General features: G+C 36.6%; 1 protein-coding gene across 1 annotated transcript in view; it reads left to right on the plus strand.

Annotated features, from left to right (window-relative positions):
* The window catches only part of LOC104159092 (E3 ubiquitin-protein ligase MYCBP2-like), a gene marked incomplete at both ends in the record, with an annotated part of 91,874 nt that overhangs the window by 33,881 nt on the left and 40,744 nt on the right, over positions 1 to 17,249 (plus strand). The window contains 4 exon segments of the mRNA XM_009696910.1: positions 1,709 to 1,816; positions 8,725 to 8,844; positions 9,288 to 9,369; positions 15,504 to 15,621. Of these exon segments, the coding sequence (XP_009695212.1) occupies positions 1,709 to 1,816; positions 8,725 to 8,844; positions 9,288 to 9,369; positions 15,504 to 15,621 (428 nt within the window).

Genomic DNA, 17,249 nt, shown 5'->3' on the forward strand with positions numbered 1-17,249 from the left:
AAACATGGTACAATTTTTTGAGTAAGCCTAAACTCTGGGAAGTAGGATATTAAACACAGCACGTGGCCTCGCAGAAAGTAATCATTACCCAAAATGTATCTATTAAATGGAAGCTCCAGTTGAGAGGAGACTGTGAAAAGTGGGAGCGATAGCAAGACAACTAAAGGAAGAATCTGCAAGCTGGAGGTAAAGCAAAAGCAAATTATGATCCTTGATCATCAGGAGGAGTTCTTAATTAGCAAGGGGACCTATTCTGGGATAAAGAAAGTCCAGCTAAATACAGTAGAACCAAAACAAAAAATCTATGCTGTGTGTAGAAACATACATGATTAATGAGGGGTTTGACCCATTGTATTAGCTAACACATAAATCTCAAAGCTAGGGGGAAAGGCAGTAGTGGATTTTTAAAACATTTTTAATTTTCTTCGTTAAGTTAATGCTAAAATTTGGGAACTTCTGTGTGTGAAGACAAGTTTCTTCATCTGAAGGTTCTAAAGCTAGATAGATTTGACCTAACTTCCACTTAAATTTCTTTCCATACTGTTTACTATTAGTGAAGGAACTGATGATATAAAGGTGACAGCATGAAACCTGAGACAACTTTATGAAAAGTTAGCCTACATTAATTTGTTAATAAAGTTCAGCTAAGGAAATAGAGTATCAGTGATTTTGGGGAAGGAGGATGAATACTTGTTTTCAAAGTTTCATATAAGCTGTTTAAAACATGACACTTGGTTTGAGGTGTTTTGGTTTCTGGGTTTGGTGGTGTTGGTGATGTTTGTGTGGTGTTTGATTGTTTGGGGTTTTTTTTTGAGGGGGGATGTTGGATTTTTTTTCTAGTGAAGATCCATGTAAGGACGGGGTCTGAGAACCCATGGAATGGCAAGAGTGGGACTTGGCAGAATTAGCTGCTCCTGATTCATGGTTTCCATTGAATATGAGACTTCTGGAAGAAGGAGGTGCCTCCAAAGAAATTCTTGGTGGCATGCTTAACCTTTAAAATAGAGGAAAAATACAGATTTAAGGAACAAATTACTGGTCTGTGATCTACATATAATCAGCCTCAATTAAACTTAATACAACACTGAATGGTTCTAGATTTTAAACAGGAAAAAGTAGTCTGGAGAAAATTTTAAATATATACATCATTGCTTTCTTCAAATACAAATCTTCTCTTGAAGACCTTTACATAGTTGGGAAATATTTTTAAAATAAATTGATTTCAAAATTAATAAGTAGATAAGAAAAAAAAATCATATAATTTGAATGATTTTCCTCATGGAACAGGTGTTTTTGGCTGGCTATTTTCTTTATAAGTGATAAGTAAGTGCTTTATAAGTGATGGTAATTACAAAGAATTGTATGGTTATGTTTTTTAAATTTAGCATTGTTATGATTATATTGTTCCAAATTAGTATTTTGAATATAATATTGTAGGATGTAAGGCATGATACTTAATCTTTCTAACTATTAAAGACAGTGATGGATATTTGCTGTCAGATTTTACTCTGGTGTGAGTCTGTTGTATTTCTATTGCTTATTATCAAGAAATGGCAACTTTTATTTAGAGCCTTTTCAATTTAGGACAACAAGATTATTATATAACTATTATTCCTTTTTTTTTCATTGCTTTTAATTTGAATTTTGTTTAACACACTGTTTCCATTTTGTGAGCTTTCCTATGCATGTGCAACATGTTTCTCCTCAGGCCCCCTTGTATTTCCTGGTCCTATTTTTATGAACCATCGAGAACAGGCTCTAGCCAGAATCAGACCCCATCCAGCACAGCTAAAGCATAAACGGGACAAGCACAAAGGTATTTGGTCTTCCTTATTGGCTAGGGTGGCAATAAGCCCGTCCTCCCAGTAGTCACTTCTTCCATGAGCTGAATCTGTCTTTTCAAAGAACTGCACAAAATGGATTCTACCTTTCTTCTTGTTAGTATCTTGTTACCTGAGGAGAAAGAAAATGCATTTAAATACAGACTTTTTTTAAAAGTGTAAATGTTTGGTAGTCTGCATCTTCTTTGTTTTTCTTTCTTTCTTTTTTTTTTTTTTTTGATGAAATATGCATTTTCCTTCTGTGTGTCTTTTCTCATTTCTAATGCTGTCTCATTCCTAAGGCTCTTTAATTTTACTGTAGGAAACTTTTAACAACTTCCAGTGACTCAGACTGCTGCATTGCATTTGTGTTGATTTGGTTTTTGAACCTTGGTGTCATATATCTGGGGTGATTGCTTTAACATATCAATTTCAGACTGGTTAATTCTAGCATAAAATTTTTCATTGGTACGTTATTTTTTAACAAGCCTTTTTTAGAGATGAAATATTTAGAATATTGTAAACAACACTTTTTTTAACTAGCTTTGAATGGGGAGAATATGAATCAAAGTACAGGTTTTACGCTGCAATATTCTTGAGTTAAACATTCTTTTGCAGAATGTAAGTAAGGGAGTGTCTTTGATATTTCTGATGTTTTTGTATGTCTGGAAAGCCAATTCATGATACCTTGAATTTCTAAATGTGTAATTTGTTCAGATATAAGTGATTTAATTTTTTTAGGAAGAAATTTCAACTGAATTTATAAAAGTTGAGCTGTGTCAAATTTGATCATAGTTTGTGTATATATATGTAGATATAGATGTGTTTTTACATACGTATTTATATATAAGGGATAAATATGTAAAATTTAAATTACAGACCTGATCAAAGTAAGTAGAAAACTCCTAAAATGATGAGGGCCTGGAACACTTCAACTATGTTCTAAAGAATAGCTAAATATGAAAAGGATTGTTAGAATGGCATTTCAGTTGAATTAACAGAAGTTAGTATTTGGCATGCATGCAAACAAATTGTATGAGAGTTTGAAGCCTTTTGAGATATGATTTCAGTGTGTGTGGATGATAGGCCTACCTAGTTATAAGCATACTGGATCATGAAATCATCTTAAGTTTATTTTATGGAAATGAAAGCAGAATCTGGTCCTTTGTATTTTCATAACACATATTCAATCTATTTGGAAAAAGTATCATCTGACCTTTAAGACTTGATGGATTAAATAGACTAACCTATCATAATCTCACTGGGAGAGATCAGATGCTGAAAGACAAAACATACATAACATAAATGCTGTCATTTGAGTGACAATTTACTGATGGCCAGTATTCTTAAGCTGAATGCTACTGCTAGTTGTACTGCTTGCAAGCCCTTGACCTCGTAGGCAAGTGCATAAAGGAGTGTTCTCATCCTGCCTACATCTGTACTTTTTTGGCATGTGTTAGTAGTTGGAGCTCACTTCAGCTCAAGTATCTCCTTACAAGAGGTATATTCAGTAGTGTCAGTCTGTGGTTTACATTGCTTTTTGGAGTTGTAAGAACAATGCAAAGGTTTGTATTGTGCTGAAAGATATTCTCATATATGCTCTGTAGAACTGAACATTTATTTTTCCTTGAGGAAGGCTACATGCAAAGAAAAGTTCAGTTTATTTTAGTTCTTTGTGTCTGATGCTAAACAGAGGTCATGATTTAACCCCAGCCAGCAACTAAGCCCCACACATCCGTTCCCTCGCTCCCTGCCCTGGTGGGATGGAGGAGGGAATCAGAAGAGTAAAAGTGAGAAAATTCATGGGTTGAGATGAAGACAGTTTAATCAGTAAAGCAAAGGCCACACATGCAGGGAAAGCAAACCAAGGAATTCATTCACTGCTTCCCATGGGCAAGGAGGTGTTCAGCCATCCCCAGGAAAGCAGGGCTCCATCATATGTAATGGTTACTTGGGAAGACAAACACCATCACTCTGAATGTCCCTACCCCCTTCCATCTTTCCCCAGCTTTGTATGCTGAGCATGACATCATATGTTATGGGATATCCCTTGGGTCAGTTGGGGGTCAGCTGTCCCAGCTGTGTCCCCTCCCAACTTCTTGTGGCCCCCCAGCCTACTCACTGGTGGGGTGGGGTGAGAAGCAGAAAAGGCCTTGACTGTATGTAAGCCCTACTCAGCAATAACTGAAACATCCCTGTGTTATCAACGCTGTTTCCAGCACAAATCCAAAACATAGCCCCATACCAGCTACTATGTAGAAAACTAGCTCTATCCCAGCCAAAACCAGCACAGCAGATAAGGAAGATTATAACATCTTTACAAGTAAACTTTGAGACCCTTCTCTGCCTCAGAAGATTGCTCCTCAAAAGACAACCATAAATTCCACTAGAAACTAGCAATGCCCCTTAACTTCTGGAAGAGCTTCCAAAAGAAAAAGGAAAACTGGTGAAGTAAGTTGTTATCAAAGTAATGGGGAAAGTGAGAGTTGTGAAAAAAATAAGAAGTATAATTCATTTTAAGAGACCTGCATCTTTTACTATACATGGAATGTAAAAGCAATAATTGAGCAATCTGAGGCAGGGATATTGACTTCAGTAAAAGGACACTATAACATTGAAATCAACATGTTATTTTGTTTTACTTTTGAATGTGATGCTTTCCAAACCAGCATTCTTACTGCAGATGTGTCTGCTAAAGTAGTCTTGTAACTCTTCACACCAGCCAGACCTTCAAGATCTTCAGGCAAGGAAAATTTATTTCAACTGGTAATACTCGTGAGGCCAGTACTAAATTTACTGGTACCTGTTCCTTGCTTACTTGACTGATATGCTTTATTTGGGTAATCACTGCTGAACTGAACAAAGATTTGTTGGCAAATGATGTCATCTAAAGAGACAGTTATTCTAAGAATTTTTTGTGTACAGTCTTACTGCATTAAAGCTTTTCATCTATGGGGAGAATAAATGCATTTAACGTCTTTAAAAGCACTTTTTCCCTCCTCCAAAGATGGTCAGTGAGAAATGAAATATCATCACCCTTACTGCAGCTGGGAAACACTAACAAGATGTTTTTCCTCAGGTCTGGACCAAGGGTCTGAGATGCCATTCTGTACAATGTTGGGGTTTTATTGCCAGCAGAACTCTTATTTATAGCTCATGACTTTAATTGCTGTTGGGACTGAATGAGCTTGTTCTTTGCTCCTGGAAAGCAGCTTTTTTTTTTTTTTTGGTAGCAATATCAGCCAAGAGAAATTTTGAACATGTTTCACAGAGGGAAAAATTGTCTTCAGGAGTTAAGAATTTTCTAAGGAAAATAGAGTGATGGAAGGGGGTTTCTTGGTTGTATTCCCAGTTATCTTGCTTTCCTTCCCCAACTGTATAAGATAATCAAGATGAAAACCCATCACTGTGAGGTTGTTCATGGAGCCCACCCCTCAGTGTTGACAGCAGGAAGATGGAGCTTTTCCTTGGTGCTTTCTTCTCTCTTAGAGCGATGAAAGAGTCGAAGTTTCTGTTTTGTGGTAGTCCAGTTGTGCAACACTGGAAATACTAACTTGCTGTGCTTGCCAAGTTCCATTCATTCAACCAGAGGAGTCTCTGCTTCAGTAGTCTTTCTGTGCTTCCCTTTTAGCAAGAGTTGTTTTGATACTACTTCTCATGAAAGGAGTATGTGCACAATTTGAAGAAGAGCAAGCGTGTATCTCCATAGTTACAATTGTTCCTTGAGACACGTGCAAATAAGCTTTCTGCATCCACCCTTCACTCTCATATCTAAAAACATTTTGACTCTGTGAAAGTATGGAAAGGAAAGGGGATGACCCAGTTTATTTGCAGCCTTATCTCTAAGCATAGGAGCTTGTAGAACTTCGTTTTCCTGGCCAGTGCTGCTAGAAAAATATGATATGTGTTGGCCATGTAATGGAGTATACAGAAAAACAGATATACTTTTGGTATAGCCCAGAAGTATTGCTCTAAAAATAAGTACTGATATTCTATTTGTGTATTTTAGTCAAAAGACATTTTTTTTCCCCTAAACAAGACTAGCTGAATCTTACATCTTTTAGGTGCAAGGGTTTTGTACTTACCACACGTAAATTTATTTTAGAGTGCTTCTCAAGTTCTGAAGATCCAGCCAATTCAAAACTCATGAGAGAGTTACTAACCACACAAAGAAGACTGAGAGAAGTTTTATTTTCAGTTTGCAAATTTCACACTTAAGCAAAGTAAGAGATATATGGAAGACAGTTGCTTCCATTCCTGCATTCTTAAAGGCTTTGAGAAGTTAGGTTTGGAATTTGAAAATAACAGCTCTGTAAACTTTTTTCCTTTGAAATAAATTTATTTCTTGGATAAGAATTGCAAAATATGTTTCATGTAAATGTGTTTGTCTCTCTATCTTGCACGATAGTATTTAGTGTTTCCTTAAGAGTAATATGGTGTCATGCTTTCATTTGCAACTTTGGCAAAAATGGGTATATATCTAGAATCATCTTTTATTTAAAGGCAGTATCACATATTTCTTTGAGAAAACAGCAGTCCTCAACTATTTATTAGTAGTTGTTGACGAGCTTAAGAGCAGTATGTTTTTCTTACAATGAAGCAGGGCACGTGTACCTGTTCAGGTGTCTGTGGATCAGCTGATATGGCACTGGTACGTGACCAGAATACAACTTCTGCTAAATGTTCTTAACATGTCTCTACATAGGCGATGTGGTTGCTGTGTGTCTTAATTCGTTTCACTATAGGAAGTGCATGCAGCTGTGACACATACTTACTGGACATGTGCATTCCTGGCAGATGACTGTTGAAATGCAATTGCACGGTGGGAGAGCTTACATTTTTCATTACAGTCATCAATGATTGAGGGTGGAGAGGAGACGGGAGCCACAGGTAGACTTCCAGAACAATTAGCTTTTTTGTCTGCCTCTGTCTGAAAAGCTTGTGTGAAAGAGGGAAGCAGTGAGTAGACTGCTTGCTGAATAAATAATTCTCATGGCAATATTAGCCCTTAGAACCATCTCTTGATTACTTTGGCATGTAGAGTTTAATGCAAAAGTAGGCATAAAAAGTTCAAAGGTACTGTATTTGAGAAGTAGCCAAATTGTTAGCTAAAATGCTGGAAGGATGTTAAGGCAAAATTGCATGACTAGGAGGAAGAATTCTGTATTTTCAGGTTTTTTGTTGTTAAATAGTGGTTCTCTCTCTTTGTATTTGCTTTTGTTGTTAATACAAAAAAAGCTGCAGACAGACCTTCAATGCAGTCTGGTAGTACACAGCTGGTGCTATTGGAAAAACCTCAGTAATCCCATGGCAGTTCTGAGTGCCAGACAATTCCTTTATTATATCTCCGTTTCACACATATTCAACATGTAGTGCAAGTGTAACTCTTTTTGATGAAGGGCACCCACATTTTCAAGGGGATACTTTACCTATGCTGTTAAACCTAATTCTTCAAAAGCATTACTTAATACCTATACACACTCTTCCTTTACAGATGTAAACTATATGGAGATTCATATAATTTCTGTACTCAATCATCACTAGAAAACAGATTTATTTCCAGAACAGTAAGATTTTTTTAGAACTGGTTTGTAATAAAAGTGCCGAAGTGACTTTACTGTATCAGCAGTTTCCATGCAATAAAAAGGAAAGAATGTTTGAGCAATATGTATAAAAACAGAATTATATTTTAAAATATATGTAAGTCTGTAAGTGCTTTGCTGCAGACAGTGAATAATGAAGTCTCAGAGTTCAGACTTCCACTAACGATTATTCAGGAAAACATATGGAAATAATAAATATAGATCTAATTTAACAACACTGTGAATGCTTTGAGCAGCAGTTGTTTTCCTGTATCAATTTTGTTAATAAAGCAGTAATCAGTCAGAATTATCACAGAAAGAATGTGGAATCTCCTTTGTGCAGTTATTTTTCACTTCATGTATTTTCTCTCATTTCTCTGTTAGAGGCAGTGTGACTAAAGCCATATATGAAATTTTTTGTTGTGAAAATGCACTTTCTTTAGCGCTTTCGTTGCCCACTTTGTACACAAGTATAGGTGTGTTAATGGTGATGAGCATGTTGTCTGTTTCTCTGTCATGTTGGTTTCCTGCTAGCATTATGAAACCACATTCTTTTGTGACCATAAAGTTTAATTATAGTGTAATTGTTAGATAATGTAAACATTCTGATTTCTGGAGAAGATAGTGGCTTTCAAGAAGTTTATAAATAATACATTTATTTGTCACTTCAGTGCTTTTATCTGATGCGAGGGCAGTGTGGCTTTAGGAACCAATAACACAGTTCATACTTACTAAAAGAAATCACAGCAACAGTGTCTAAAAATGCATTTTAAAGGGACAGGAAACAGATATCCTAGTAGTGAGTATGTCGGTGTTGTTAGAAATGAGCTGCATAAATAATTGTTAGTTATGTAAAACAAGGTCTATATGGCCAAGTTAGAGTCAAGTAAAGTCCTTAACGAGTAGTAATTGAAAAAACCAAACCAGACTATGCCCACTGAGTTTAACCAGAGCACTTTCTGTCTGCTTCATAATGCTATTTTATTGAAGAATGAAAGTGATGGTTATTAAGCAGAACCTCTGAAGTTGTTTGAATTTCCTGTTTTGCTGGTAATTTTTGGCTGCTCTTTGGATGTTTCTGCTTTAGAGGATGTGATATTTTCCAGTGTGTAACTTTGTAGTAGGTTGTTTAGAAGTAGAGTTTCTGTCATCTTTCACATCTACTTTGATGCCACATTTTGAGCTCTCATACTATTCTGCAAGTTTTCTCTCCTACCTTACAAATGGCGGGGTGGGGAGTTATTTACTATTCTTGTCCTATTCATTCTTCTAATATAACTCTTTTAGAAGACATGGGATATAATTATAAATTTTATTTATAGACGGAAGTGGAGAAAGAGGTGAGAAGGATGCCAGCAAAATTACAACCTATCCACCAGGGGCTGTCCGCTTTGACTGTGAACTGCGAGCCGTACAAGTCAGTTGTGGATTTCACCATTCAGGTGAAAACTAATAAATCAACATTAATTATAGCATAGAATTTTTGTTGTAATTTTTTAGTATTGTCCTATGTGTTTTCACTGCTTTGTGTTTAATTTTCAATAAGGATGTACATGGCAGTGTTAAAGGTTGGAAAGGTTGCAGTATCATTTTGTAGCCTACTACACTGTCCTTCAACAGTGAAAAGGACTATAAGTATCATATATTGAGTTACATCAGAGGTTTTAAGCAATTTTTGAGTCATTTGAAAACATCTGCATGGCACAGTTCTAGCCCTGCATAGAGATGCTAGCTGTGATGGTTGTGGAATCTGGTATACATCTCTTAGTGTTTTGGTAGAGATCATTAACTGTGCTACTCAGAAAGGCTAACAAGCACTGGTGCAGTACCATATTAACATGTGCATACATCAGAAAAATATTCTTCTTTTTTGTTTGTTTTTCAGTGGTTTTAATGGAGAACGGTGATGTTTACACATTTGGATATGGGCAGCATGGGCAACTTGGACATGGTGATGTTAATTCCAGGTGAGCTGGTAGTTAAAGGACATGGTTGTGTATTGCTGTACTGCTGCATAAAAAGTAGCTAAATTTCTGTTTCTCTGTAGCTAACAAGTGTGAAAACTCAGATCTTGTCCAAAGTTGATAAGCTCTTGTCCTGCACTTATTACCCATAATCCCTTGGATATAGGTACAGTACCAGTACTGTTGTATTAAGTAATTTATTTAATACAAAAAGACTTATGTACATAGTTATTAGCATAGCTTTGATAACTGAGTTTGAAATGCTTCTATCTCTTTGATTCTCCCTACATATATGAGAGAATGACATTGAAATCCTACTAAGATTTCATTATTTCTGTAAAATACTACATATGCAGTAATTCAAATAGTATGATGTTGTAATCCTAGATTAAACTGTTTCTGTTAGACCATTGACAGTAGTTCAGTTATGGTAAAATCTCAGTTTTGTTTATTATTAATATCAAAAATTAAGTCACTGAGCTTGGGTCTCAGCTGCATTTTGTAGACACTTATTTTGGATGTCAGCATGAGAGTTGTGTGCTTTCTTTGCGGTCAATGGAAATAAAGAAGTCAACAGAGTGTGGAGAACTGTTTGACTAACCACCCACTACTTATCTACTTTAGGTATGCTCAGTAGCTCTGTAAACTTTATGAGCTTAATCTCCATTGACTACAGTGAGAGCATAGATAATTAAATATAGGTGTCTGTAACGTGAAGCTCAATGTCACACTTCGTATCTCATCCTCAGTATCTTTATCTAGTCACTGAAGTAAAAAAGCCAGTGTCCTACCATGAAAGGAAATATAATAATGTTCTTTGGGCATGTACATATACCATATAACACATAAGACAGGGGATTTTGAATAGTAGGAATCACTGAGGCTTTGTGTATGTCCAGTAATGCCCAGTATCCTTATGTAAAAGGCATATGGAGTGGAGCATCCATGACCTGTCTTCAGTTCTGTCATTTCTCTTGTAGCAGTGAGATGAAAATTACTGAACATCTATCCTCATAATCTCTTTGGAGACTTCAAAATAATTTATTCTGTCAAGTTTCTGAAGAAATCTTCATCATCTTAAAACTTTCATTGGAAAGAAATTTTACTGGAAGTGTTGCTTTGTATTGACTGCTGTGCCTAATGATAATCTCTGAACTGTTACCCCTACTCAGTTTGCATTGGACTGGTGAATGCAGTTTGTGGTTCTGTCTGTGGTAGAGCCGTATCACAGAAGTACTCTGTTTTTCATTCCTGGAAATTCTTGGATACTTGTTCCGAGCTACAACAGCTTTAGCTGGCAATTCAAGTCACTACTAGAATAAGGCCAGTTTCTGTCTTAAAAACTGAAGAGGTACAAACAGCAGTGGCATTTGTACTAGTAACTTACTGTCTTCTATTTCCAACTTTGATGAAATCACTTGGCTTTTCTGAAGGCATCGGAGCTATCTGCTGTATCTGTCAGAATTTCAGGCAGTAAACCACAAATCTGTTGCTTATTTAGACAGAAACTGGATGGAGACCAAGTGTAGTTCCAAGTGAGATCCTAGAAGAGAACATGAAACATCCTGTGCCAAAGGATAGTGCTTGACCAGGCCTAGAAGCTGAGGAGGTACAAGCAACTTGGTGCTGACCTTTATATCATTCTACAACAGACCCTAGAGAGTGTCTGATAAAAACCTTGAAGAAATTTGGAGTATGTCCTGTGCATGAGAACTGGCTATAGTACTATATTGCTGTTTAGCACCATCATTCAAATTATAATTTCCTCATTGATGTACTTCTTTTTCCAGCTTTAAGTAGAGATCTCTCCTCTGTCCTCACAGTAAGGGATTCAGAGAAGGAAACAGGGAATCCTTATGCAGAGTTCCACCTCAGTTGTGACGCAGTGGTGCTCAGATGGCCAGCTCCAGCCAGGTCAGTGGTATGTCAGTCATGCAGTGTGTCACATTGCCTGTATTGACCTCAGGAAGACCATCATCTTCTGAATCCAGGAACTGATACTCTACTGTGTTTCTGGGAGAGAGAGAGGGGAGGCTAAAAAAAAAAAAAAAAGAAAAAGAAAAAAAGAAAAGAAAAAAAAGGAAGGAATATTTAGGCAGCCTAGCCAGTGTATCTAAATATGGGGGCCACTGAAAACAAGAACTGTCAGGGAGAATGTAGGAACTCTCCTTTTCACCTGAGGGAGCCATCTTCATTGCTGGATGAAGCAATGATGGAAGTTCCTGGGCAGCGATTGATGACTTATCATTTCAGAGACTCCTGTCTTGTGGTGTAAAGATTTAGTAGTGAGACTATATTTTTAAAAGTCTTGAAAATGCTGAACTATTTTGAATTCTGCATGCCTGTCCAGACATGTCTTTCTCCTTAATTAAGGGGATTTTGGACTCCTCTATGAGAGTATGATGAACGCCACAAATTCTTCCTCCTACTTCAGTAGGAATGAGGCATATTGCATGTCCTAGAAGGACTTCAGACTATTTTTTATGCACACAAGCAAACAAAACAGCAGATGAACAGGACAATGTGATTCTCAGTAAACCATTACTAGAACTGAAATGGTGTGGAGGAACAAGCAATATGCACAAGGTAGTGTTATTTTTTTCTCCAGCAAAGCCATTCATAGATGGACCACTTAAAAATGCAAGTGATCTTGGGAGGCCATTTTTTTCCATATCGGTATGCTGGAGCCATTAATCCAGTCTGCTTAGGCTTTCGGTTGTAAAATCCACAGTGGCAGATATTGATGAGCTATTCACTACATCAAGGATTTGTCAGTCTCTGCTTATAGTCTCCTCTATATTAGATGCTGGTGGATAGAAATTCACCGGAAGCAAGAAATGCTTTGCAGCATCTAGTCTCGGAGAAAAATAACATCTTGTATTCAGGTAAGCAAAGGCCTCTGTTGCTGATGCTTCTCTCAAGAAGCTGGGACTTAAAACTCCAAAATCTTTCTGTTATTGTTCAAAATTTGCCTGCATTTCTTGTACAAACTGTTGACTTCAGCAGTACGTTAGCAAGCACATGATCTGGCAGTCAAGCTCCAGAAATCCAACAACTAAAGAAAGACAGTCCTGGTGTTGAATCTTCGGAAGCAAAATCACAATAACATGGAAGAAAACAGCAGACCTTCCATGGACAGCCAGCTATGTTCTATTTGAAGACAGAGTAGAGATGATATCCTATTCATATATCTAGAAAAAAAGTGTGTTCCATCATCTCTAGGACCATGTTTCTAGGTGCATTTTTTACTTCAGCAGTGGATTGCAGGTCTTATTTACATCTTTTCACCAAACTTCCAGATACCACTAAAATCTAAAAAAAATCTCCATTTTTCTTTTTAACTCCATACTGTCCAACTCTGCCTGCAATTGACAGAGTTTATTACTGGTTTCCTTTTACTCACTACCCAGTAACAGCCCATGATGAACCTGAATTTCCAGGCCTACGGTCAGCTGCCCCAAGTGACTTTGTGCTGCCCCGGCAGTCAACGGTTGGCTGGATAAGCACCATGGACAGCGATTGTCCGAACAGTTAATGCAGAAAGAGTTTTCAAAGACCACACCTGCGCCCAGAAATGCCTACCCTTCAGCATGGAAGAGGGTTTCGGTGTAGACAGCCAAAATACTTTTGGACGTTCTGTAGGATCCTGAGTTAGCTGGTGAATGTATATCGACTGCTTTTCATTCAGAAATCTTACGTTTTTCCCAAGGAATCTCAGGTTACTTTCTGTATCGATGAAGTTCGTCTTTTGTGATTGACCTGTGTTGAGTACCTGTGTCATATCCAGAAGCCAACGAATCTGTGAGTTTGACACCAATGTGTCCTTCAACTCCATCCCAGAAGAATATTTCTTGCTTTCTCCCATTCAAATGGAGAAACCCTGGTTATCAAAACTTTGTCCAGATAGTCTCTCAGACTCTTAAGTGTCTATGCTGAGCTTTTCTGTGGTGAGTTCCAGAGGGATAGGGAAATACTCGATAGTATCACAGGTTTTAAATTCCATATACAATCAAACTGACTGACTTTATTTTTCCAAATCCCTTCTCCTTTTATGAAGTGAAAACTATTTTTCTGTAATTTTAATTTATTTTTTGACAGCTTTTTCTTTTTCATTTCTTTAGTTGATACACTGTAGTTCGTCATTCCAAAAGCTGGGTGATCTTAATAAAAGAGCTGTTTAAGAGGGTAACATGTTATATCTCACTACATTAGTTGCTTATCCAGTTTTGCTCTGCTGCTGCCAAGGGAATACCATACACAGTATTCAGATAACATTGCAGATTCAATTGGCAAAACAGAAAGATAAATACTTTTGATGATAATAACTTAGCTTTTATGCATCAAAGAGATGAAACATTCACTTTTTTTTTTTTTAGCATAGAATTGATAATTTCATGCCTGTGGCTATCATAATTTTCAGGGAGAGAAAAAACTTTAATAAAAATATTTCCCTTTAACAGGTATGCTGTTGTATTATTTCTTAACTGTGTTTTATTTCTGCTTCAGTGCCTTTTTGGGCTTCCTTGAAGTTAATGGGAGGCAAATGTAATGTTTCTTCTGTATTTAAAATGTTTAATCATTGGTGTTGCTAAACTTAGCTCTGTGTGTCTGTGTATGATCTTACTGATGTCCAAACCCATGTGCCTATAGACCAACAAAGGCTTCTAATTTTATGAATGTCATCTTGTGCATTCTCTATCAAATTTCATGCTGCCCTTCAGTCTCTCCATCTCCACTAGAATCACCAACTGGAAGCTACATTCACTGCGAAAGAATAATTTCTTTCTGTACACCTGTGTTCCCCCTCCTTCAGGTTGTCAACCTATCTTCATGCTGCATCCTCTGTTCCACATTTCTGTATGTTCACGTCTTCCCATCTACTATGATGCCTCTCCTTCCTCCTGCTTTCTTGACTTCTGTTTTACCTGCAATTCAGCCAAAATCAGAACATGCAGATAACCCATCTTTTTGCACATCAGCTGCTAAACAATTGCTGGGTAACCGTGGGCTGGCACACTTTTTTTTTTAATTCCAACATAAGACAAACTGTTCTTATTTTAGATTAACCTACTTTTGAAAATGTGTGTTTGAAAGTAAGTTTAAACAGTGCCGCTGTTCTCTAGAATCAGAGTACCCAAACACAGAGTTATTTGGGAATAACTTGTTCTTCAAACTCACAGTCTTTCTAAGTCCACAATAAATTTGAAGTCTAGGTAGACATTCATTGTGGGATTCAAAGTCTGGTACCGTTCTTGTAGGCTCCTGTTCACTTTGTTGGGAATGAGATAAACGTTTTAATATCTCATACCTCTTTCTTTTTATATTTTCTGCTATTTCTATTCTAAGTCATCGCTTCAAGTTTTCTTTCTTCACTTCTTAATCATCCTATTGGGTTTTTGGTCTTCATTTTTACTGGAATGGGAAATTTATTTTCTTGTATCTGTGCATATTTGGGAGGCACATGGATTAGACTTTTTCAGATTTTTCCGGAAAAGATTTTGGAGAGGTTTGTTCTTTCTTGAGCCTATGAATTCAATGGAGAGCAGTTTTGTAATGCCTTATTCTCCATTAGAAAGCTGATGGAGGTGGGTGGACCTTTGTTTTCTTTTATAATTCCCTAGACAGGGATCTCAGGAGGGCCAAATCAATATTACTTCGGGTAATTGTACTAGGTTACCAACCACATAAGGCTTTGATTGCTTCATAATGCAAACAGTTTTTTTAAGTGCTTAACCAGCATCCTCACAACACAATTTTTTTACTGCTACAGTTCATTGCAATATATTTTATATATATATGTATACACGCACACATATATATTATCATAACTACAGTAACATTAGTGTAATCCTACAGTTATATATTATGTTTTTATTCTATGCTAGTATCTAAGTTTAATTGAAGAGAGGGTACTTGATCAGGTTCCCTGTAACAAGAGGGCATAAACTTAAATATTCAGTACAGTCTTTCAAACCTCTGTTCATTTAATATGTAAGATGTTGCTTGACTCTGATTCCATATAGTATGTGAACATAGCGAATATATCTCACAGTGATTGAAATCCCTATAATACTTAATGTAGGTGTTAAATGTTGCATAAGCATATAGTAATACAAAATTAATTTATTTTGATATAGGGGATGTCCCACTTTGGTGCAAGCGTTACCAGGTCCTAGTACACAAGTTACTGCTGGGAGCAACCATACAGCTATTCTCTTAATGGATGGCCAAGTTTTCACATTTGGAAGTTTCTCAGTAAGGAAATAATACTATTTGCTTATGAGAATAAGCTAGTAGTTAATGTATTGTTCAAAGACCTTTCAAAACTGCTTATACTTGCTCTTATAGAACTACTTGTGACTTCTGCATGTCTTTTCTGTCTGTTGTGTATAAAACTCTGGCCTCTAATATTGTTGTGGTTAGAAAAGCTTGGTGCCAGAAATTCTTCGTGGTTTTTCTATTTTAATGAAGATGGTGATTTAAAACTGGGTTATTTTATAAGGTGCACCAGTTTTCTCAAACTCTCATTGTTGCAAGCTCAGTTGCAAATAAGTATCTCTTGCGTATTCTATTACCTGTCCGACTGCATTTGTTAGAAAAAATAAGTGTCCTGTTTTCTTTCATGGAAACAGCAATGAGTTGCAGAAGTTATGCTTAACACTTGAGGGAAGATTATTGCTCAGTGTAATACAGCGTAGCCCTGGTACTCTTCTTTCATATCCACATGGCGTATATTCTTCTATGTCCATGTGGAATCCATTCTTACATTCACTGAATAAGCACTTCAACATCATTAAGTTCCTCTTCATCCTGACTTTAGACCTTTGTGCCTCCTTGTCTTTGCAAATACCCCCCTCACTGCAATCTCTCCAGAATCATCTGTTGTTCATGTTTTCCCACTAATGTCCTTTTGGCAAAAGCTAGAATATAGGTATTGAGCTATTTTTTTTTATATGCTTTAAAAGCTATGTACTGCCAAACACAACGGAAGAGAAATTTTGAGACCTGTCTTTTTACAAAAAGTAAAAAAAGGTGAAGACTGAAATTTTAGAATTGGAAAAACATGTTTTGAATTAAAAGTGTGCCACAAGATGGCTCTTCAATTAGGTAATATTTTGTGGTTTTTCAGACTTTAAGTAAGAGCTTTGGTGTCTATGTTTTTGTCAAAAGTGACTTGTACATGTAAAGGTTTAAGCTTTGTTGACTTGCAGTGAAACTTAGCCCCTGAAAAAACAAATTTACTTTCAAGAATATGATTTAAAAGCCTGTCTGTTGACTGAGATTTTTTTCTTTTTCTAAAAGAAAAAATAAACTTAGAGCATATTTAGACCACCTGTTCTATGCATCCGGTTTTAATATTGTAATGCTTGAAAGCTTCATGAAGTCAAGACAACCTCAAAAGCAAGCATGTTTCTTGAATATGTCTTCACTAAGTTTACTTACATACAGTGTTATGTAGAAAGAGAGATGTGTAAGATGCTGGACAGAGGTTATTTGCTGTACATACATGTTTCTTCTCTCTTACCATTTTAAATAAAAAGTTATCTTGACTTCATTAGCCTGCAATGAATTTCCTCTGCCTGAGTAAGGTAGATGGAATCTGAACAGGTTTATTGCAGCAGTTCTTACTGCATACCTAGGTACAGTATAAGAACTGTTGGTTCACCTCTTAGTAGCTGTACAGAGGAGGTAAGCCCTAGATCTCCAAGTCAGGATGCAAACGAGCATATGCAGAGGTGCTTGCTTAGGCAATTTGTGCACTTTTTAGCTCAAGTTTGATGTACTAATTGATTTCTAGGTAGTTTTAAAGAGATATTTGCTCTGTAAGACTTACAGTCCATATAAGTTCAGAATTGAGTGGAATTTAGACTATCTGAATCTGA

The sequence above is a fragment of the Cariama cristata genome, unplaced genomic scaffold (genome assembly GCF_000690535.1).
Source record: "Cariama cristata isolate BGI_N322 unplaced genomic scaffold, ASM69053v1 scaffold10913, whole genome shotgun sequence".
Taxonomy (NCBI): domain Eukaryota; kingdom Metazoa; phylum Chordata; class Aves; order Cariamiformes; family Cariamidae; genus Cariama; species Cariama cristata.